The sequence below is a fragment of the Linepithema humile genome, chromosome 4 (assembly GCF_040581485.1).
Source record: "Linepithema humile isolate Giens D197 chromosome 4, Lhum_UNIL_v1.0, whole genome shotgun sequence".
Taxonomy (NCBI): Eukaryota; Metazoa; Arthropoda; class Insecta; order Hymenoptera; family Formicidae; genus Linepithema; species Linepithema humile.
Window position 1 is genome coordinate 7,068,590 of NC_090131.1, and position 24,417 is coordinate 7,093,006.

At 42.5% G+C, this 24,417-nt stretch overlaps 1 protein-coding gene across 5 annotated transcripts in view; it reads left to right on the top strand.

The window, feature by feature from the left end:
* Positions 1 to 24,417, top strand: part of chm (chameau) — a 93,491-nt gene that overhangs the window by 29,280 nt on the left and 39,794 nt on the right. For 2 of the 5 annotated variants that reach the window (XM_012376594.2, XM_012376595.2), the window contains exons 11-13: positions 3,239 to 3,385; positions 4,380 to 4,486; positions 5,547 to 9,033. In XM_012376594.2, coding sequence (XP_012232017.1) covers positions 3,239 to 3,385; positions 4,380 to 4,486; positions 5,547 to 5,669 — 377 coding nt within the window. In that variant the 3' untranslated portion in view covers positions 5,670 to 9,033. Of the gene's footprint in view, positions 1 to 3,238; positions 3,386 to 4,379; positions 4,487 to 5,546; positions 9,034 to 24,417 lie in introns of those variants that run through there. The other 3 variants (XM_067353677.1, XM_067353676.1, XM_012376596.2) reach the window with 2 other exon arrangements.

A 24,417-nucleotide genomic window follows, 5' to 3' on the forward strand; every position in this document is an offset into this window, starting at 1 on the left:
TGTATAATTTAAGCTCACTGTATATTATTTTTAATTTCAAACATTAATAATATCGTGGAATCTATTTAACGTCTTTCAGATCCGGCGCAGTTAAAATTCCGAGCTCATTTATCGATATATTTCAGTTTAACGACGCGGGGTCTTCATTTTTTTTTTTTTTTTTTTTTTTTTCGAAATAACAATGTGTCATCCAGTGATTAAGAATCACTCTTGAAAGTAATTATTATAATGAACATCCCGATACATTTTGCCGCCGATATTTCACGAAATTGCGGTGAAGACGAATATCCCCGACGAAATTAGAAAAATAAAATTAAAACGTCAGTGAAAGCGCAACGAGCCCACTCTCAATAGTGCCCAATTTTCGCCATTCGCGCACTTTCGCGAATCCGCGCCCTCGTCCTTCGCCCCTCATCGAGCCGACCCTGCCCGAAAGAGCGGGACGCCCCCGCTGGCGCAACCCCCCTGTCACGCCGATCCGTCTTCCTTCCTCCCACCTCCCGATGGCGGTCACCGTTTTCCTCTCTTTCCCGAATTTCCACTCTCGAATTTCCTCCCCTCCGCCCCCGGTTCTGTCTCTCTCCCTCCCTCCCACCCTTCCGCTTTTTCACCCCCACACCGATCCCGAAAGTCTGCAAACTGAACGGCGGACGCGTAATGAATGCGTTCAACCCACCCAAAGTAATCAGCGGCGAGGAGGGGGGGGGGGAGGAGTGGGTGAGAGCCCGCAAAGTGCCGAAGGGAGAGAGTCTGTATAGCGGGGCGGAAGGGATGGGAAAGGGTAGAGTGTCCTCTCTGCCGGCGGGAGATACACGGTCCCGCGAAGGTGGAGGAGATGGAAACGGCGTGGAACAGGAGAGAGGCGGCATGGTCGTTGAACCCATCGCCGGCCGGGAATACCCTGGAACGGGAACGGGGAGACGCCAGGATCGGTGTCCTGATCCGGGTGTATCGCGAGGACGCCTCTTTCTCTCTCTCTCTCTCTCGTTCTCTTGTTCGCTTGCTCGTTCGTTCGGCCTCGTTTGCGGGATGAAAAGAAATTTTCGTGGAAAACGCGAGGAAATGTTGAACGGATCGGCTCGAGCCTGGAAATCTCGGCGATAGATCGCACGATCGGATGCGTAATAAATACATGATAGACGGCACTTTTGAGGGCGGCGCTCGGATTGAGACCTCCGGAGAAGCCGCACAGGATAGATACATCTTTCCGAAAATTCCAATTTGTGGAACCTACGAACCATTAGGATATAAATAAAATTTTATCTTTGTTAGGGCGAGCAGCATCCAGAGATAAAGAAATTTCTCGGAGAAATATGAAAATAACTTGCACTTTGCTCGTGTCCCGCGGACTACTCAAATTAGGATAAAATATTTTCGTGGGGTAATTCTATTTGCGATAAAAAATTTATAATTTTTTAAATGAAAAACCCAGAATTATCTTACTTTCTAAGAGTCCGAAGTTTCGCGATATAATCTGCGGTACAGAGTGTCACTTCGAAGAGAGGTGTTGATTCTTCTTTTTTGAAATAAACGACAAATTATACATTTAAAAATATACTGTAGAAGACAAACTTTTGCATCGATTTCGAAATATCGAAAGTATACCGCGAATAAAGTATGCCGAGATATTTTCCTAGATTACGGGACTTGAAACAATAAATCCAAGGTGCGTTCCTCAGCGCAGCGCTGCAGGTAATCTCTTAACACTTAATTAGCTCGCAGCTTTGATCCATTAGCCGCGCGAAAACGGCATTCACCGAACTTTAAATAAACGTCTTCGGGCGGCAAGATTTATTCGGCGAAAGACGACAGTGAGTAGGAGAGGGCGAAAGTTCACTTTGCTAATGAAGGAGCTTTTGAAGCTTTGCCGGCGGGACCTCTGCCGAGGCAATTTCGGGAATGCGATGGCGACGTTTAGCGCGAACGAAACAGTATCCCCGCGAAATCCATCGGCCACCCACACGCTTGCAATACCGTATGCGCGCGGCAGGATCGGTTATACATAATGCAGGTTCCGCCGCGCGAAATCCGCGCAAACTCAAACGAGAACGAGCTGTACGCGCGTACGCGGCCCATTAAATCCCGGCGCTGCTTCTCCGGGCTGCCTTTTACATATTCCAGCCTTGAATCCTGCGGATTAGTCTCGTCTCTCTCGATGGAGAGCCCCGCACGCGTTCTTCGGTGACTCGTGTCACTCCACCGAGAACCTACGTCATCGTAGAGGTGTTATGCGATTTTCAGATTCACGGCGTAAATATCATTAAACTAGAAAATTACTCGTCCGAATTATCTTCCAGAGATATCGAGAGCCGAAACTATGAAAATGATGAAAATGAAGTCGAATTATCAGTCAATTTTCGATAACCAGGCTTGTTCAATAATTCGACCGCTTTAATTATTAGACTGCGAATTAATGCTCCGTTCGCGAGGTCCCGTTTCACGCTCCGGTCTTGGATTTTGCGCCGCTGATAAGAAGAGGAGCGCCAATCGATCGCGCAGCGGCGTTTAAATGCACGCGCGTTATCGATCAACCGCGACTCGCTCTCCACCGCCGGGTTGCGGTAGATCTGGATCTGGCATTTAAGTCACCCTCTCCGGAAACGGGTTTTTAACCGGTCCGTCGGATAATTCCATTGACGTGAACAGATGCGCGCAACGGACGATTTCGCCGATTCACCAGCGACCAGACGGGCCGCGGCACGAAACGCCTCGGGGTGCCCCCGCTCGCAGTTCCCCTCCCCCGACTGTCTATACGTTTTTTCTTTGATGCCTCGTCGCGAAATACTTCGGACAAACGAGGCGGAACGGACGTTCAACCGGGAGCAGACGGGCAGTACCGGGTCCATTGCTGTCGGGCCCGTCGCTAGTTGTTCTCTCCTACTTAAGTGTATAATAGGATTTCGTTATTCAATTACGCTCGAGAAACTTTGCTCACCGCAAACCCGCCAATCCCGATCAGTTATGACTTGAAAAACCGTATTGCCGCCTCTCCCCTTCCTTTCAAATTAATTCAATTTTAATTAAATTCTAGATTGAATCGTTACACATTATAATTATAATAAGATATTCGAGCACGATTTTTTTTTTCAACGCGGAAAGTATCTGAAGTTTTTCATCACCCTTGTATTTGTTTTCTTTTTCACGGAAATTATTTTTATTCGCGCGCAGAATGTCACGCGCGCGGAAAGTCTCAGGTGCGATTATTAATTAACGATGATCGATGTAATTTGCTGCGCAGGTTACTTGCTGACGAGGGTCGAGAAGAAGATTGGCTCGCCGGAGAAGCCGCTGTCGGATCTCGGCCTGATCTCATATCGCAGCTACTGGAAGGATGTACTGCTGCAGTACCTTTGCACCTTCGGCGGCAAGGAGATCTCTGTCAAAGGTAGGTCACACGTAAAGCGCACTTTCGGCACTCCGGTATTTAAATATTCATGCGCGAATTGAAAGTGCGCTAATGCGACCCGCGGGCTTCTCCTCTTTGAACGGCCAACACTCGACGCCCGCCTTGAAAGCGTAATTTTTTCTCGAAGAATTTACATTCGCGAAATTCGCATAATTCGCGCGGAAACTCCGAGAGTGTTTCAACAATGTTTTAAAGATTTTTTCAAATTGAAAAAAAAAAAAGAGATCTTCCGAAGCTTTCTGTTCTTCGCTTTTTCAACGATTTATTCCGCCCAGTTTATGAACAGTTTACGTGCAGTCGCCCGCGATATTTCTCGATGGATATTTCAGCTTTTGTGCCTCGAAACGAGGAATCGCCGGCGTAGGATTTACACCGCATTGTTATTGATCCGACGGTCAAGTTTTCCCGACGTAACTGGTTTTAGCGGTCGAATAATTATATCCACGGGCGGGCAGCGAGGGCGGGACAAACCGCCCTGCTGTTGAAAACCGCAGCAGATTATATATGATTCATCATTTCCGCATTTTCGCAACTGACTAGACCTTCATTTAAGTTTATTATTATTTATATCAGAATCGCGTTAAATGCAAATGAATGGACATGCGAAGCGAACATGCATTTTCAGCCGGGGACTTCAAGAGTCGAAGTTGCAGCTAATTAATGAAGCTAATGAAAGGCGAAGATACTTTTGCAAAATTTTGCGCATGTTTTCACACATGTTTTACGATTGTTACAATATTCTCGTTGCTTCATGTGTCAATTGATGATTTATTTGCGATATGTTTCGTTCACTGTCTATCCTTTTCGTATTTCAATTTTGTCACTTTTTGCGTTTGCTGTCGCGGGAAACGAATTTTCTCTGTAAGATTATGAGCTCCCGCCGGGACTTTCCCGTCCGACGATAACTCTCTATTCCAGTCGAGGAGGCCAAGAGAGACCGTTATCGAGGCAAGCACGGTGATTCTTCTTTCAGATATCAGCAAGGAAATGGCCATCGATACGTACGACATTGTCAGCACTTTTCAGGCCCTCGGTATGATGAAGTACTGGAAGGGCAAGCATATCATTTTGAAGAAACAGGTAGGCGCTCTTTTGTTATTGTAATCCGCCGCACATATACACGCAAGGGCTCCCCTTCGTTCCTTTCCGACGCGAGGAGATAGCGTTCATTCTTCTTTCTTACGCGCGTCATCGTGCCGCCAGATTTATCGCGCCTGATTTCAGAAATCGTTGCTAGGGACCCACGATAAGCACAACAGTGTCCGCTTGAATAAATTGTCGAGGCGGTTTGCTAGCAATTAAAAAATTAAAGTAATATTTAGAGTGCGATTAATTCGAAATATCGTCTCACGCGATTTGCTGATTGTACAAATTTTACTTGTAAATTGCTATTGCACTTTGTTTGACAAAAAAGCGGTGCACCTTAAAGCGAGTCTTATTCAATGAAACTTTGCATATTTTAAGGAACAGCGAGATGAAGAAATGATAACAATATTGCGGTACAAGAACCATTTATTCCGGAAAATCTGTGTCTTAAATTATACATTAATTTGCAAAGTCAAATGTCACGGATCTAAAATCATTTTATTGTGGTGCCATTTTTCTATCAGGCAAAGTGTCTATAGAATTAATCTCAGAACTTCAATTTAAATTGTATGTACATATTTGTCGAGTTCTACGCGATGTCGATATATCATTCAAATTCATCGCGATATAAATAATTATGACAAAGTTCCGCGATGATGTATTGTTCCTCTGTGTGTTTTTTTTCTTCGTCATCAAACCGCAAAGATAGCGGGAAACAGTGTCACGTCGATAAAACAACAACAAAAAAGGAAACAATTTTTCACGCAAGCAGCGCGTGAGTATTGGAAAATATCATACGCCTCTTATTAACGCAATTACGGCGCGACAAGAGCGATCCGATTTCACAATCGTTCATCATTCGGCACGGGTGCGATATTCCCGATATGATCGGGCGCACGATCGCGACGCTAATTATCATTCGGTTAATTCGAACGTGCTCGCCCCCGCGACGCCCCGTCAATTGTGTATCTATCCCCCTTCGTGGAGCCCGTGCGCGAAGCCGTCGCGTCGCCTGGAGCGGCGGTGGATAAAAGGGCCGTTGAAATAATTCCAGGACGTGATCGACGACTACAAGGAGAGGGTGAAGAGACGGGGCCCCGTCTACAAAGAGATCGATCCGGAGTGTCTGAAATGGAACCCCTTCCAGCCGCCCAAGACACCCTCCGTCTCGAACTAAGGCCTGCCGCCAGGAGCTTGGAACTACGCCACCCTTCCTCCCCCCCTGTCGCCCCCTCTCTTCGCGGCGCGACTTGAGACGACGGTCGATTCTCGCGTTCCTTCTCGTCGTCGTCGTCGTCGTCGTCGTCGTCGTGTTCATCGTGTTCGTCATGTTCGTCTACGTCTTTGGTCTTTTCGTCAGGCTTTCACGGGGAAGCTGCAGATTTCACAGCCATAACGTACGGTAAGAGCCGTGAAAAGCCTTCCAGGAACTCCTTCGTCCCGAAGAATGCAGGGTACGATAGCGGGTGCCACATTCTATCGGCGATATCGTTAAGGTTCGCGCGGCGAAAAGGACTTCTCACCACGATTCGAGAATGTTATCGCGGCGACGGAGTTTCAACGTGGACATTCAAGCGTGCAAAAAGGGAGGAAAGAGGTCGACGATGTAATAATAATTGCGACTGGAAGTTTCAGGCGTGTGAGGTGTTAAAGGAATATTTGATAAAAACAGACACAAGAGCCGCTAACGCGCGGAGATACTCGAAGACCGCTGCATATTCCGCGCGCTCGACATCCTGCGTTATCAGCCGACATTTGCCTATCTTAACGTTTATTTTTAGATTCGCGAGTCACTTTTCCGCGTGCAAGCCTTTTCCCCCGCAATGAAGCTTTTTAGATTTATTGAAAAGCGCCAATGTTTAACATTATTTAAAATGATCAATTTAGCGTGAAATAATCTTGTAATATCGAATACAAATCGAGCGATGAATAATCCGCTCTTGAATGTACAAATATGAATATTGAATGAATATGTAAATACGGCTCCGGTCGGATTCAGCATTTCAAGCTGCATCGATCTGTAATATTTGCCCCCGATGGAAAATAAATGCGGAAACACGGCGTACCGTGGCGGAACAACAGCAAGAAACAGTCGGTTGTGCGAGGCGAGTTTCGCGTAAGTGGTATTTGCGCATAGCAGAGAGAGAAAGAGAGAAAGAGAGAGAGAGAGAGAGAGAGAGATATCGCTGTGAATCCGGCGACGATAAGCCGCTCCTTTTACATTCGCGTCCCGATGCTGCGCCGGGCTGGTGCATCGACCTTGGCACCACCTCTCATTGGTGCAACCTCGTTGGTGCAGTAAGTTGCATAACGGCGGGGCCGCGTTAACGCGCCGGTGGCGCATCGATCAGATTGCGTCGAATGCGCTTTCGGCGCGCGGCGTCGGCGGAATCACCCGGTGAAAATTTCCGGTCGCGGAAATTCGGATTTTTTTTTTTTTTTTTAACGAGGCACGCGCGAAAGGAACATTGACAGAAATATTCGGTCGTTTGACTGAAAAAAAAAATATTAACGCACCGATGTCAAAGGCCATTCTACTCGATGATTCGCAAAATCATTCGCTATCGCGTTCTGCTCGCTGCGCGAGATTCAGCGCGCGATCTTCGAGTGTTCGCGGTGGAGGTTTTTTTTTTTTTTCCCGCCGGATGATGTTGAAACTGTCCTGATTCCGGGTCGAGGCGCAGCCTACGCGGAGTCGTTCGTTATTAAATATATTAACTGACGTTAATGTGGAAGCAAGAGAAAACAGAAGATCCCCTCGTGTTTAATATTTGCGCGCTCCGGAGCGCCGGAGAATAATTTCGCCGTTAAAATACGCCGGACTATACTGCACCGCGGCCGCAAGACATAGGCACGGGAGATACGTTATTGATCGGTCTACCAAGGTGCATGCTCGGCTGCAGAACGGAGAGAGAGAGAGAGAGAGACGGCGAGAAAAAGAGAAAGAGGGAGAGTAGGATTTGCCAACGATGCGGAGGCCCACCGGCCTCGATCGCTCTGCCGAGCAATGTGAAAATAACTCGAAAGCAATCGAGTCAAGGTTACGCGCGAGTTCAATTTAAATATATTCCGTGCCTCTGGACATAGGAAGATACCAGCTGTGTACCGAGAGATCGTCTCGAACGAGATCAAACGCGCTCGGCAGCTGGAAGTAATCCCGACACAGCTCTCGGACACGCTTTCAGAGACTGTCGCGAGAAACAATCGTGCGCATTGAATTTTCTGGTCTGAATGATTTTGAAAGCATGCTTCTTCGCAATTAATTTGTGTATATATTTTTTCATTTATTATTTATCTATTTTTCCGGAGCTCGGAGAGAATAGCAGAAAAAAAATATATTCAATAAGTACTTTAACGTATTTAAAAGAAAAATCTTTCTCATTCGAGTATCGTTTAGAGAAGTCAAAAGATAAATGGAGACTTCGTCATTGGCGATCGTAAGCGTTCGCGTAAACAATTTTGTTCTGCCTCTTTTGCATCGAAATGAATTTTAATGCACGCCTCTTCACCGCACGACGCGCGTAACGCAATTCTCTTATCCTCTTGTAACAAGAGGCCGTGTCGAGAGATCGTTTTAATTAATACTTTCCAGCTGCCGAAGAACTCTCTCGCGCTCTCTCTCTCTCTCTCTCTCTCTCTCTCTCTCTCTCTCTCTCTCTCTCTCCCTCGCAACTTGTTAGCTTTGCACGTAGTGCACTTTAACCCGCTATGTCGAACTTTCCAGTCCGATACATGCGATGATTTCGGCCCGAGCTGCCGCCGCCGTCGCCGCCGTGGGCGATGCGCCGGGCGGCTCGACTTGCGAACTTGCTCAACTTATGCCCGCGCGATGTCGAACTATCGACGAGCATCCGCGAAACTTGGTGAGCGAGCACACCGTGTATCTCTCGAGAAATGTATCGCGGATGCTGAACATGCGCGTCGTTTTACGGAGATTGAAACCCATATAATTTTCACGGAATGGCAATTCCCGCTGATTGCCATTGCGTTTCCATCGCCGTGATTGTCCACGTCGCGCTCGTGTGCCTATAGCTTCCACGGATGTTAATTAAATTGAACTTTACGGACGGACGGAGAATTAGTTTAACTGTGCAGCTGAGTTGAATTAATATTTATACGAAGAACCCCCCCCCCCTCCCCCCCGAGTACCGTAATCGCGGGACTCGCCGAAATACCGGTTTCGATCTCCGTAATTGAGAAGGCACGTTTATTGCGGCGTTTCTTGACCCTCGACCCCGATCTCGCGGCTCGTCGTTTCGCTCGATATATTTTTCTACCGGATGATTTACATGTCATCACGCGTGGCGTCATTGTTTATCCTCGCGTTCGCGAGATTTTTGTATGCGCGACAGATAAATAACAACCGAGACGACGACGGGGTGGCGGGTTAACCCAGCGTTTCGAATGTTACATATTTGATTGTATATATAAAATACGAATGTAGAATGTGTGTACACACTCTTTTGTAATCATTGTTGTGTCATCGTCGCGCGCAGCGAGATTGTCGCGACGTATGCAATAAAGTGCGACGTGAACCTGTATCCTTTTTTCGATTTGTGTCGTCATCTGCGGCTGTAGAAAGCGCAAAAAAAAAAGTGAAGAGCGCCGTGTCTCGCGTGACGCGCAACACTCGCAGCGTGTTGATTCTTCGATTACGTGATTTTCTTCCACATTCTCTTTCTTTCATGTTATTTCTTCTATAATTGTTTGATCAATGAATTATGCGCGATGAATTTATTTAACAATGAAGCAACGAGATATTTCAATAATCGTACGTAACGTTTGCATCAAGATTTGCATCAATGATATTCTTAATTAAAAATATCCTCACTTAAAATCTCAAAGCTGTTCATTAAAGGTTGAAGCGGCGACGGTTGAACCACTTTTTGTGCATCTATATTTAGAGGACTGAAACTTGGACTTTGTGTCCCGAGAACAAGTAACTCGTTAACAGATAGAAAGCGATACTTGGAAAATATATGCCGATTAGCATCGCGAGAACGAATGACGCCGATCACGCCGTTTTCGCAGAACGCGACGGGCTGATGTAAACGTGAGGCATTGCGAAGTTTTACCTCGAAGAGATTTCTTCGCGAACGATACATCATTCATCGTACGATGACGACTGAAAGACCAGGCGTCATCATCTTCCAGAAAGAAATCGCGATAAAGCATTCCCGTTTTTCTTCGACAACAGTTTTTTTCAATTCTCTTTAATTGGCGCGATAAGATAAAAATTAACCACTATCTGATTTTCTTATTTAAACAGTACAATTGAATTCTGATACTCGATTCTTATCTGAATCCAACCTTATTTTGATAATATCACTGTGAGCAATTTTACAGTCTTAATGTCATCCTAATCTCGCACAGAAGAGCAATTAGCGTGCAATTGGCGTGAAAGCTGACGGAAGTGGATAATTCAGTTCGAACAATAATTTACGCGCTATTTGTAATCGAGGCGATAAGGGCATGAAATAAAATTCCTTCGCGGGCGTTAACCCCGCGGTACGCTCCGTCCGGCCGATATAACCGCCCCCTCCTGCCCGCCCCCACCCTTTTAGCGCTCGTTAAAGCCGTCGTTAAGCGCGCCCGATTGACTCGTAATTCCACTTTAATTTCTCTCGTACTACGAACAGAAGATGCTCCTCGAGGTATAACACGACCGTGTCCGCCTTGCAGTTGCAGTGAACCGCGACTGCGAGAGCGGACCGGTCGATCTTTTTTCTGCCCCCACGCCGTCCTTCTCGTTCGCATTGCATATGGCCGCGATTTCGAGCGCATTATCGAAAAAAATGTTATCGAACACGCACACGCTGCGGGTAAAATCGTCGATCAATTAGCGTGTAACAACGACGCGAAAAAGAAGCAGACAGATAAAACGCACGATTTTATGCAGGATGTTCCGAGAACTTTAATCTTAACGACAGCAAATGGCAGATACGAGAATTTTATGTTTAAAGCGAAATTAACTTTAAATTTGTCGAAAGAATTTATTTAAAATACGTTTGTCTCTATTTTATTTTATTTTTAATTTGAACGTACACCTGCATTGCAAACAACGTATATATCGCGCAAACTATCTATCTAAGAGCCAAGTAAAAGCTTAATCCGTATTTGCGCGGGACGCTCGTGAAAAATTTGCCAAGTAGCGATTTATTTTTTAGCGCCGCTAACGGCGCAATTACATCGGGGCGTGGTCAAATAGACTGAAATTACAAGCGTCAGGAAATTAAGCCGGTAATTACGCGGATCTGATATTAATTTCCGAGATTCTTTCGCCGTTGAGTGATATGCCGAACTGCGTTACACGTCGCGCAATTTGTAGTTTTTTCGAAGTAGTTTCATCGCGAGAAAACTATGATTAAGTTAATCACCTCTCGTGATAAAAGCTCATAGGTGGAAATTTATCGCACACTTGATCTTCTCTATTTTTTTTCTCATTATTTTTTCCGCCGCTACCTCGTGTTCGCCTAAATATCTGACGTTAATGTGAAAAAGCGAATAACATACGGAAGATAACATTCTATGAATTTTAATATTAATATATAACATCAAAAGAGAATGATATTTATGATAACAGATTATTAGTACGGTATTTTTTTTTAATTTTTATTGTCACATATTCTTGACTCTAACATGGTTACGCAATCATGTGCAACGTAATAAAAGAAGAGAAATAATTAAAAATTTTTATAGTGTATGTATGTTATCAGAGTTATCAGAGTTACGCGCATATTTAAATAACGAACAAATAATTTTACCTTTACTGTGTAAAAGAGAAACATATTTTTCGCGAAACACATTTTAGATTCTTGATTTTTACAATGCTCAACAAAAGAAAAAAAAATATTCGATGAAACGCACTTCGTAGAAGCGATTCTATTGTGTCAATTGTTATATGAAAAATTATATCAATAATTTGCTTAAATCATAATTACAGCTTTTGTTGTTGCCTCAACGAATCGTGCATCTAAAATCTTTAACAATTTAAAAAATCTTTTGCAAAAATATTAAATAATTATTAATAAGTCTAAAAAAAATTTATTTCTTTATATTGAATTTATATGGAACATATTTTTAAAATTTTTCAGAATTTTAGTTTCTAATTGAATAATTTATATTTTCATAAAATTTGTTTCTACATGTAAAATTTATATATTTCGAAAAATTTTAATTTTTATTATTTAAGAGTATACATAATTTACACAAGAAAATATAATATAATATCCATCATTCTGTTAAGATGGGGAGAAAGTAACTACGTATTTATTTATAAACGAGGGTGTGATTATCAAAGCGCGGCCTTTATTATAGCAAATATTAACTGAATAAAAATACCGCGAATAATATTTATATTTTGTGTAATTACAAAAATATAATGAATAATTATTTCACCGATCATTGCACCCTTGTTCTTACCCTAATAATTAGAGGGTAGTGCGTACAGTACTGATTGGCAGTAATGCCAATATTATAACTATTAATTACAAAAGTGTATCGATATCGCTTATCGATATATTCATCGATATATGGTATGCTATCTATCACTCCAGCAAGTTGGCAACATTTACTACGTCACGTACAGTATGCGTTATAATGGCCAATCACGTGCCATATGTACGCAGTCTTGGTTGTGTGCATGTCCCCTCCATGATTGACGTCCATGGAGTCGTATTTTGCTCGTTAAAAGTAGATATTTACATGCGAAATCTTTGTTTAGAGTACCGATTAAAGTAACAAGCGATTGCCAGAACGCATTATTTACCGGAAATACCGCGAGATTTCGCCATCACCGACGATTCACCCCCGGTGTCGCGATACGCTGGGTAGAAACCGTTACGATCCCAATGCAGATTTCGATACCGCGAACGCACGAAACGTTTGCAGCTGCCTATGTTGACTCGAAAAGATCGAAACACGATGTACTTTTCATTAGACGTGAAATGTTAAAAATTCAGTCCGCCAAGTCGACTGAAATGTAGTTATATTATATGTGCGTCCTTACGCGACGACCTGCGCGCGACCTTCGAAGCAAGCGTTCGTCTCACTCGCGCCGAGTATATCAGTACAAGATGTCTTTTGTCTCGCATTCCGTGTGTTTCGCTACGCAGTATATTCGCAGCGATGTGATTTTCGCGTAAGTCAAACGTACGGATTGACCTCTGTTCGGTAGTGCGCGTAACCAGATATCACGTATTCGTCAATTCTTCGATGGAGCTGATACGGAGCCAGCCTACTGCGTTGGATGGTGGATGGAGCACACTGCAATATCCTGGCTGGTGAGTGTAATCATTTGTTCGTTGTTTAAATATTTACATAATTATGATGATATACACATACAATTATTTATGAAAATATTTGTTAAGATGATTGGAAACATTTCTTGAATTTTTATTATATTTCAATAATTATTCACTCACTTTATTGAATATTGTTATATTCTAATCAAAATTGAAATATTTAAATAGCATTGAATAATAATTATAATACAAAAATAGAGGATTTTCTGCCTAACGCTAGTTGTTAATTGCTTATATTACAATCTTATTGAATACACATGTTAACAATTTTCTGGTTAACTTAATTAAACGTTTTGATCACTATTTGATCATCCTCAGCAATTAAAATATAATTGTAGAATATAATTTCTGTTTGAGATCATGCTATAAAATATGGAAACAATCAAGTGAGCCAAACAATATAAAAATTATAAATTAACCAGAAAGGAATCAAGAAACATACTTTTGAAATTGTTATCAAGATGTATAATAATAATCACATTTTAGTGTAAATTGTGTTAACAATGCCAACGACAACGAACGACGACTATGAGAACTATAGTAACCGAAATGAGAAAGGAAAATTAAACGAGGGGGAACAGAGAGAAGGAGCACAGAAATATGGAATCAGTCGTCTGTTGTCCTTAGCATTGTTAACACGATTTACTAAAATGTGATTATTATACATCTTGATAACGGTCTGTTTCTTGATTCCTTTCTGGTTAATTTATAATTTTTATATTCTCAATTGATTGTTTCCATATTTTATAGCATGATCTCAAACAAAAATTATATTCTACAATTATATTTTAATTGCTGAGGATGATCAAATATTAATCGAAACGTTGAATTAAGTTAACCAATATGAAGATTGTTAATTTATGTATTTAATAAGAAGAAGATTGTAATATAAGCAATTAACAACTAGCGTTAGGCACGAAATCCTCTGTTTTTGTATTATTATTATTATTTCATACGTGCCTTTCTTCCTTTATTGAATAATAATGAACATATATAAAGTGTATAATTTATAACTAACAAAATATATATTTATTTTTCCAGGTACAGCTGAAAAAACGTGCTTAGCTAGAGTACAACGAGTGGTGAGTGAATTTATTCAATATACTTACATAATTATACAATTTATAATTACAAGCTGCTGACCTCCTTGTCTTTTTAAAAATTGTGCTTTGACAATCACATTTTTGTCAATTTGTATTTTCACAAATAAATAAAAAATACAAAATTACTTTATCTTAACAAAATATACAATTATGTAAATATTTATGCAAGCATAGAAATTGTATAGAGACAAAGTTACAAAGAATTAAATTTAAAAATTAATATTTTTGAGGATAGAAGTTTTGTGAATATAATATCCGATATAATTTGATATGAATGTGTTTTTCACATTAATGAGTTTAATCATTGTATATTTTTGCAAAAAGAGCAAATTGTCAAAGCACAGTTTCGAATGGCGCAGTTTGTTGCGATGAAAAGCTAGTGATTATTTATACAATTGCTTATACAACAATTAATATAATTGATCCGCTTCTGTGACACACATTACATCCAAAGTTCTCTTTCGTCGAGCATTATAATTTCACGAATTTTCTTCTACAATAGCTACAATTATTTATTCACGATTTTAACATATTACATAATTATAATACACATACACGCAATTAAAATTACAATCAAACTTTAGCATCTTTTCTTTTGATTCTTTTTTCCCTGCTATTCTTCTTATCCATCTTCCTACTATCTTACATTCATCTACTATATAACCATATTAGAATAAGAAAAATAAAGGGAAACAAAAGATATGCAGTATTATTAATTCAATATCACAAAAACCATACTTCCTTTACTTCTTATTCATTAATTCAAAAATTCCCTGCACAAAATTTTTTTCTTTTGTTCACTTTCACGCTCTAAAATTATCATATAATTAGGTAAATGTAAAGTAGTAGGCAAGAAGAAAAGTAGAAAAAAAAGGGAGAGATAACTTGAAAAGTTCGAGTTTCATGCATTTTAATTACATGCGTGTGGGCAGCTACGATTTATATTCTAAATTGAAACTTTTTAAAGATAGCGTGTAATATATGGAGGAGAGCTTACATATGTATTCCGATATTATCTGACCACTGGATACAAGTCCGACTAACAAATATATCGACATTTTGAGCTGATGTCATCGCTGCTTATATTAGCCGGCGAGACGGCTGATTAGTAATTAGGTTTATGTCTTTTATGGTGCAGCACACTTGCTACAAGCCTAAACGCAAAATTTGCATTTTATCCTTGTAGGATCTATTGAAAATAAACATGATACTGCATATAAAATTCTCCGATTCTGCGACGACGCAATTAAACTTCCATTTTGAAATAAGCGAACATTTAGGAAAAGCGACGCTTTACACGCTATGTGTCGATCGCGTTAAAGTATCGTATCCTCCATCGACTGACCATATCTGACCCGCGTCGTCGATTATTATTAATTAGCTCGATGTAAAAGGAAGCCGACGAATCGCGTCGCTACCGGTCGGCTTTTTGTCGCTCTCGCATTCCTCCGCGCGGGACGATGCGCGCACAGAGCTGAATAATTGCGTTATACGACCTCCTTCCCCCCTTCTACCTCCCCCTGCGTCACTGTTGTCGCCCCTTCTTCTCCCGTCGCCCGGCCACGCGACCCTGTGTAACGTCATTATCCCATTAGCTGACGACGAGATACGGCTCTCTCCTCTTTTCAACGGCAACGGTATGAATACGCATACGCGCGCGGTTAACAACGGCGAGCACGCAGCGAAGTAACGCTGGCTAATTTTATTTACTGATTAAATGTCGCGCCGCGGTATCGTCACACAGCGCGCAAGATATTCCGGAAATACCAGATGACAAATGCGTTTAAAAAATGAGATTTATCTTTTCGCACGACATGTGCACCGTACAGTGTAAAGTTAATTAATTAAAGTTAATATTTTGTTAATTATAGAATATTTTTCTTTAATTTTCGCACGAAAATATATCGAAATTATCGAGAATCGGGGAGAGCTTCATAGTTGTGAACGTTATGAAAATTAATTATATATTCAAGAACAGAATATACTATTATTTCAAAAATATTTTCAAATAATTATTCTCGCAAATTATTTCAAAGAAATTAAATTAAATTAAATTAATGTTAATCGAGAAATTAAAATCCAAAATGATAAACAAAATTAATTACACAAATCTCGTCTTTATGCTTCGCAAGATTTTATACAGTTACGTCGTGTTTACATAGTTCGTATTTGCAATTTTATTCAGACAAAAAGGTCAGAGTCCAAACTAGTCGGCACGACTCTTAATACTACTACGCGTGAGACAGAAGTCGCGTATATTTGACCCTCGAAGAGCATCGTCGAGACGGTTTTCCCGCGACAAGAAAATTTTTCCTCCTCTTTTGCGATGAGGAAGGGATAATGAAAAGGCAGCAAGGCACAGTCATATGAATTGCGCTCCAACAGGTGCCGGGTATCGAAACCACCAGAGCACCTGATGAAGTACAATTAACATGCAGCCTCCACGCACACTCTTCTGCCCTCGAGACCTCGTTCTTCACTCCCTCTCCTCCCTCGGCCTTCTGCTCTCTTTTTTTTCCTTCCCCGTTCCGTCGAAAAAGGCGCGGCTCGTTTCTCCGCAGCGCGCGCTACTTCAGGTACCTGACTGACTTTCAAATTGGCACAGCCTAAAGTACCCGAGTAACGCGTGTCGCGAACGATACGTATTGAAAGGATGATGCAGTCGGCGGCGAATGGTCCCGTCGAGATCCCCTCCGTTGATCCGTGCTGCGTGCGATTAGAGCGGCGAAGAATGCGCCGGCGGTGACGTTCGTCTTTGATCCGAGAATCGGGTTCTCGTAAAACTGATAATCGCAAAGAGTTAACAGATCATTACTCACTAGTATCGCGAGGCTCCATCGGCGGGAATGTAACACCTGGAATAAACGTGGGATTCGAGATTATCTCGCAAAATACTTTTCGCCGCGATGCACAACAGCACACGTTACACCGCGCGGAATGCCGGAAACCCTCGCACTCGCGGGGCTCAGGAATTGATGATAAACGGTGCGAACGCCTCGATTCGTGCATTCGCATGCGTCAGCTCGCGATAGGATAATCAGCCGAATAATCGTAGATGCGCCACGATGTTACCATCTGGCCGTTTCTATCGCGCTTATTACAACTAACTGTTCTCGGCATTTCATTAATGGCGGTCGCGCTTTGGCCAGAGAGCTGAAACGTTTCCTTTTTTTAACGGAGCGCATGTAAAACATGCAAATCTTTTTTTATACAGCTGTAAATTCGCTCGCTGGCGAACGTTTCGGAATTGAATTTTAACTCGCTCGGTAAAATACACAGAAATTAGACTAAATCCCGCGCGCATGCATTATTTATAACGATTTGCAAAATGCGATGTTAATGTAGTTCCGCGAGAAGAATTCGGCGCGACGTTTCTGGCGACGCACTTGCGCGCTCGTACGGGAATGAGCGGGACGTCGGATGCATAATTCATCGGTGGAAAGTCGCGGGGCTTTTCCGTGACATTACGCAGCCGTCCGGTTCTCGGTGTCCTCTCTGCGACGAGAGGCCGCGGGTATACATACAGCAAAAAGCGCGTCCGCGATTCGCGAACGAATCGACGGATAAATTTCCGCCGACGTCCCGTCGATTCATCCGTTTTCTCCGGCGGGAGCCGCGAGGATCCGTTGGAAAGTACCGCAAGATCGACAATGGACCCCGGGATCCCCGCATAGCTCACCTTTTGCTCATTTATCAAGCGGAGAGACGCGCGACAGATGTTGCCGCATCGCAGACACGTAAAATATATAGTAACGAGATTTTCAGCGATTTATCCGCGCGGAGATGGATATCCGCGGGTCTCCGCCTCCCTGTCATAGAAAACCCGTCTCTCTCTCTCTCCTTCTTTCGTTGCCGTTAACGGAATTTCTCGAGAGAAATTCCCCGCCTCTGTCCCGAGGAATTCAATTTAGAATTTACAAACAAGTAAACGACACGCTGCAGATTTATGCGAAGTGCGAACTTTCCTCGTTTAGATGCAGAAACGAGAATATGGTATTACGCAATGATGATAATAATTAAGTCCTTTAAAATATATCATAGATAAATATTCAATTAATATGAAAATTCGTAGCGCGTTTATATTTAGAAAATTGTGCGGAGCAAAATTGTATCACATTAAGGACAAATTGCAACGCGCCAAGTAACATTTATCCCGCGTAGGGGGATACGTTGCGTAATCGTGTGCATAAGAACAGTGTGCAGCGAGCGACGGCCGAGAGGCGTAATTTTCAAACGATAGGAACGGGACCGAACGAGAAAACCTTTAAGGCGCGATTATGCCGTTTAAGAGCGGGGCGCGGGGCAACTTCCTCCGGCGATACAATCTGCTCGTTTCCGCCGTTCCCCCGCGCGATAAATCACACTCCACGCCGTCCGGTTATGATTTATGAAGCGCCGGAACGATTATCGGATTCTGATCGGTCGCCGTCCGCCGTTTACGGAAAGCGCATGGCTCTTTCTTGCGCGCCATTTATATCTGTTTATCGGGGGACATTAGTAAACGGCGATGTTTCGTTTTTTCCTCCTTCTTTCTTTTTCTCTTCTTTCCGCTCCGTTTCCATCGATAAATCACACTTGCGCGGCGTTATAATTCACTCGCGGCGGAGAACCGTTACTGAACGATTATCGGCGCCGAGCGATTACGAGACCTTGGAAAAGACAAAAAAAAAATTACGCGACCCACTTTCTCCAACGATCACCGATAAATCACTCCGCGTTACATTTCCCGGCCGCGTATTCCGTGAGACGATCTCTTAATTTATACGTTCACAAATAACGGGTTTAATGATTAATAATTAATAATTAATATTTAATGATTGGGTGACTCTTTGAAATTCCAGTAGCGGTCGACTCGTTTATCGCGATGTACGTGTCGGTGAAAAGCATAAATTCTCAACATTTAAAAACTGTTTGTGCTCCAATTCAGAAATAATACATACAGGCGCCACGTACATATTAAAAATGTACTTGTGTCACGCAATTACTTAAATGAGGTTAATCAGCGATAACAAAGTTGCACGCTACTCCACAATCGCATAATGCAGCAAAAAATAGTTTTCGATAAAACACGTAAGAAGAATGATGCAAATGACACATTTTTTGCAATTTTATTCCATTAACGTCGATTTATTTCGCGAAATTGTGATACACGTCCAAGAGCTGTGATTAATGAATAGAGGAAATTATTTATTTATTTTAGTTCTCGAACCATTGTTTGTTACTCGCCGCTTCGAAAACGAGGATTGAAATGTATTTACGAAGATTTCTTCGTTTGTTTACTATATAATAAATTGTGTTCGATTACGTTATTTTTATTAATTACACAACTCGAAAAATCGATGAAACATACATTTCAATGATATATCCGGTGTGCCGTGGCAATAAAAACAAGCTCAAATTGTTGGGAAAAAACAAATCGAGACTCTGGACTGATAACGCACTCGTGCGATTATTATATTCTACCATTATCTATGACAGTGCACGTGTCGACGTTGTCTTTTTTTCGAAGTGAAATGACAGCAGACATAAATATTATAAATTACAACAAAGATTCGGGTATTTCTAGATTTATCAGCGATGGCTAAATCCGACGAATAAAGTGCGACGATAATGAGCGGCTTCTAATTACCTTTGCAATTTTAAATATCGGTTAACACGACGTTTCTCATTTGTCAAACGCACTATCGTCGCATTATCTGCTCAGAGTGCAAATTATTCACGCCAACGTCGCTAGAGCGATTCGCGAAAATTACACGTTGCATCGAATCACGACGAAACGGTGAATTATTGCTTGCAAAAACGAAACCCGCAAATTGGCATTGCGTGATCTCAAAACTTATCACTGTGAAATATTTAAAACAAATTTTGAAGATTCTAAAGCAAAAGAAGCCAGAATGAGAGCAATGGGAAATGTTCCTTTCTTTGTATTATCGAGAGACATTCACTCGTAAAGCATTATCTTATCTGACAGATATTCGATTTGTAATACAGAACATAATGGGCTGACATAACGTTAACCAACATTCTTTCCGAGAAGATGACACGCGGAGAGAAAATATTTTAAAAGAATCGTTTTAAACTGCTCCGTGTCTGCAGGCCGAATTTCTAGAGATAAGACTTTACGACGTTAATGCCTTTCGGTAGTCCGAGAAGCAGAAAGACATTTTTCCGAACATTCTTTAGACATTTTCGGAAATATAATTTTTCTTGTTATAAATCACGTTGACATTAAACGTTAGGCGAACAGGATCGAGCTGTCACATTTATATGACCGACTTTCCGTTTTATCGTCGTGACGATAATTCGATTTGCTTCGCGTAAATACAGTATTTACCGGCGCGACTGATTTTTTCGCGACATAATGACACGACATGGCATAATGTTACGCGATATCTATCTCTATACTCGACGTCCTAGAGCGGTAAGTCCTCCGAGCGTGCTTTCGTCAGCGACAACACACGGCATGATTGAAACGCCTGCGTAAAAAGGAAAAAAAAGGGAACTCGTGCATGGTTTTTTTTTACGCAAGAGAGGCGCAGCTGGAAATTTAATACTCCAACTGCGCCAAATGGCGCCACGTCGCGATGCCGTGACATAGAAACATCTGTATTACGTCACTGACATCGCAGGAAATAGGTACACGCTGTCGGATAGCGTAGAATTTATCTACAGAATGGGGCGGGAAAAGCGACAATAATCCCATTATCTGTAACTAGTTTTAAACTCAATTTTTTTTTCTAAATAGACACAATATCAAGGCTGAAAGCAAAGTTCGAAAACCAAATGCGTTAGAATAATTACGAAAAATATAAGATGCAAGTGAATTACTATTTTTGAAATGCGTGGCTCTCTAAGAGGGGGGGTGGTGGGGGGAATAAAATTACTCGGCGATTGGAAGTGCAAGCAGAAAGCGAACGGTTGATGTGGACGCGGGGTTATTTCAGTGGTGACCTTTTTTCAACAGTCCGTACACATGAGGCGATTGATAACGCAGACATTGACACAGACAATTTTCAATGTCTACTGCGGCTAAATGCGGCAAGCGCGGCCACTGCAAACTAATGTGTCTATACACTATGTGTCTACGCTATACACTCGCTATTTTAATTTTAAGCAATCCGGTGGCGGGCTTCTGGCATACTCGGAACAAGATCGCAATGCGAGATACCACATGACGAAAGCTTTTTTTTTTTGCGCGCGAAATAATGGAAAATGAAATGGAGCTCTTTATATGCTTCCGAGATGATCTGACGCAGGCACATATCAGAGAGCATCTCGCGAAATGAAGCATTTCTGTGTCGCCTTTGCGAGAGGAGCGCGAGAGAGCTCGTCGGAATTACTCGTTTCTTTTCAAAGGGAAAAAGTCATTTTTGTAATCACAAACGCATGTCTTATCGTGTCGCTGACATCGTTATTGACAATCATTCTCGCGCCGCTCTTGCATCCAGCGCCGAGAAGAAACTCAATAGTCATTCTTGCGATGAATAATCTCTCGTGATTCATGAAACCGACACTGTTAGTCACTAGAGTTATTCATGCGCTTATAAACAATGTAAATCGTACAGAATTATTGCAGGGAATTTTTCTAGTCATATATATATTTTTTTTTTTTTGTAAATCACTTGTAATAAATCGTGAAGTGATTCAGCAATTATTCGGGGCAGGCGTAAACTGTCATCAAGCGCGATAACACCGATGCCCTTTACGCTTGTTCGATAATTACAATATATTAACCCTGCGACAGTGACGATGATCTATCGATAATTATTCGTCTCTCACAACAGCTTCTCTTCGCGCAACTTTATTTTCCTGATTGGCAATTGTTTAATCCTCTTGCGTCAAGTTTTGCCGAAAATTAGAGCAAAGTAAGTTAATAAGCTAAAATTGCTTTTCACGATTTGTGTTGACTTTGATTGACAAGCGCCACACAAGCATTCGTTGCATTTTCATTTTTCTCATCAACAAAATAAATAGGGTCGTCTTGCGTTTTTTGTTGCGATTACTTTTCGTACCACTCGGTGCCGAATCATAACGGCGTGCACATAAATACTCAGGAAGAAGATCGATTGGAACGAGAGGGGGGGGGGGGGACTTCTTTCTCGATACTCCGGCCGATCGTCGTCCTCGACATCGTCATTACGACGGCCAGTAAATCATGCGGAGGGAACGATCCGGTGTCCGCTTATCGCAATTACCGCATACCGTTATCGCCAGATATTTATACACCTATTAATCGCCCATCGCCGTTCGAGCGAGCTCTCGACGTGAGCATTTTGCATGGAACGCGTTCCGCTCGATAATTGATCGCGACCTCGCGCGCTTGCCTTTTTTACGACGAACTTTATTCCTAGATTTTTACGCCCGACTCGCGCGCCGCTTCGCCGCGGCACCGTTCGCATAAAAACCCGAAATAAGGATTCGGGTCGCTTTATTCCATCTTGAATGTAATATCCTTTAACGTGATTATTGCCGCCGTTCCACGGAGGCACAGCTGCGTCTTATTACGCGTCGAAGACCCTTGCAAAATGAGCACAACTCGTGAATAGGAGCGGAGCTAGAATTTTTTTTCTTTTCATTTCGAAATGCTATAATGGGAACGCTATGATTTCTTTATACAGGACAGAATTTAACTGCGCTACCAAATTTATTTCTCATTATTGAGGAATTTTCTGATTGAAAAATTAACCGACAGGCGTTCAGCGCTGATAAGAGTATCTTATAAAACTGAAGATAGTTTGAGCAAATCATTAACGCGCGTGAAATAAAAACGAATATTGACTTTTGCCACGATGGGTTAAAATAATCTTCAGTTCCACATGATCCCCGAGTCCGTTGCACCTCGATTTTTCAGTCTGAAGGGGGATTTTATGAAAGCCATCCATCTATAGAAATAACGACTCACCGTAGGGACTCCAATGAAAGATGCATCGGCACGTTCGCCGTCCGCGGCCGGAAGTCGCGACGGCGACGGGACCACGTAGAGGTGAGTGTGGGATGAACGTGCTGCGTAACGACCATTAAGGAACTTCCGCCGCGAGCGTGCGGTAGGTAGGTGAGCGAAGATTCCGCGGGGAGAAAGATCGCGCCGCCTCTCGCATGTGCAACAATAATAACGACATCCGCGATGCGATTCCTCAATAGCCGATGTCGGGGAAAACACTTGAGAGCCATAATTGTGACTCATCCTGTGGCTGATAGCGGGCCCCGCGAGAAACCAACGTGATGTTTAATGGCATCCGTCTGGACGAGGGGGCATGAGAGATTCATCTCGGAACAATTTAATAACGAACGAAGATCCGGAGAATTCGCTGGAAATAGCGAACGGACGCGTGGGCGATTATAACGAGAGAATCGCGATGCGGCGGATAAAAAGAACCGATCGACGCGATTGAATTAATTTCAATTTATATATAATTCGCCGGAGGAAAAATATATCTCTGTACAAATATTTCTTTTCGCGAATTTCCAATTTGTTTTGTGCGCTTGACATTCCGATTTGCGCGTTATCGGTTTCAGAAGAGCACAAGTTCACTCGGTATCGATGATTTTTATGTAACGAGAGATTCGGACAGGCGACGGAACTTCTTGCTGGGGGTTTTTTTTTTTTTATTTACTGAGACGTACGTTAAGCCGGTGCGAAGTGCAATCGTGCGATATGCTGCGTTGAGAAACAGTCGTTGTTCCTCTTGAAAACGGAATGCAGCCGGGTCGCGTCGGGTGAACGCGAAATTGGCAGGAAATCAACCGGCCGGAGTGACTTTGCCTTCTTATTTTTAGGTCACCGCAATGCGGGCCGGCGGAACATGAACTGGCGAGTGCACGCTCGGACGCGAGAACTGCGGAATACGAGGGGATACATACGGGGTCGATACGTGTAACGACTTTCGTAATTATTGCAACAACCACGGCGGAATGCGATCGGGAGGATCTGAAATTATTCACGAGTTTTGCACACGTCGCGGTGTCCATAATTAAATCAATGAGGCTGTACAATACACCTCGGGATATTAAAATTTCCCCGGTAAATAATATTCCCGTCCAGACTAATTGCAAATAATCGGATATTAACGGCGCCGTGAGAGAGCCCGTAAATTTTCACAATCCCCGCCGTCGGAATGTCGATAGTTTAAGCGTCAATTGCCGCTTAAAAGCTCACAGTTGCAACAGTTGCGTCCGGTTAAATGCAATTGCTACAACTGGTTAGTGCTCGCTGCAAACGAGCGATTAACGCGTAATTTATCCCCGCGCTAGACTACAATGCGAATATTCTCTCGAGTGTAAGCCGAGTCATTTACGAATAAACTATTTCGGCGTGCCGGATATCATTCGCGATTGAGAATTTGATCGGAGAACAATCGCGCGGGCGGCGAGGCGAACAGCACGAATCATCCCACTATTCGGCATCAATAATTAATGAGTGATTCAGAATAGACTTAATCAGATTTCTGCGAATACCGGTAAATCCGATTGTCCGACCGATAAGCGCGCAGCTGTAAGACGCGTAATTTCCGGTGAACAC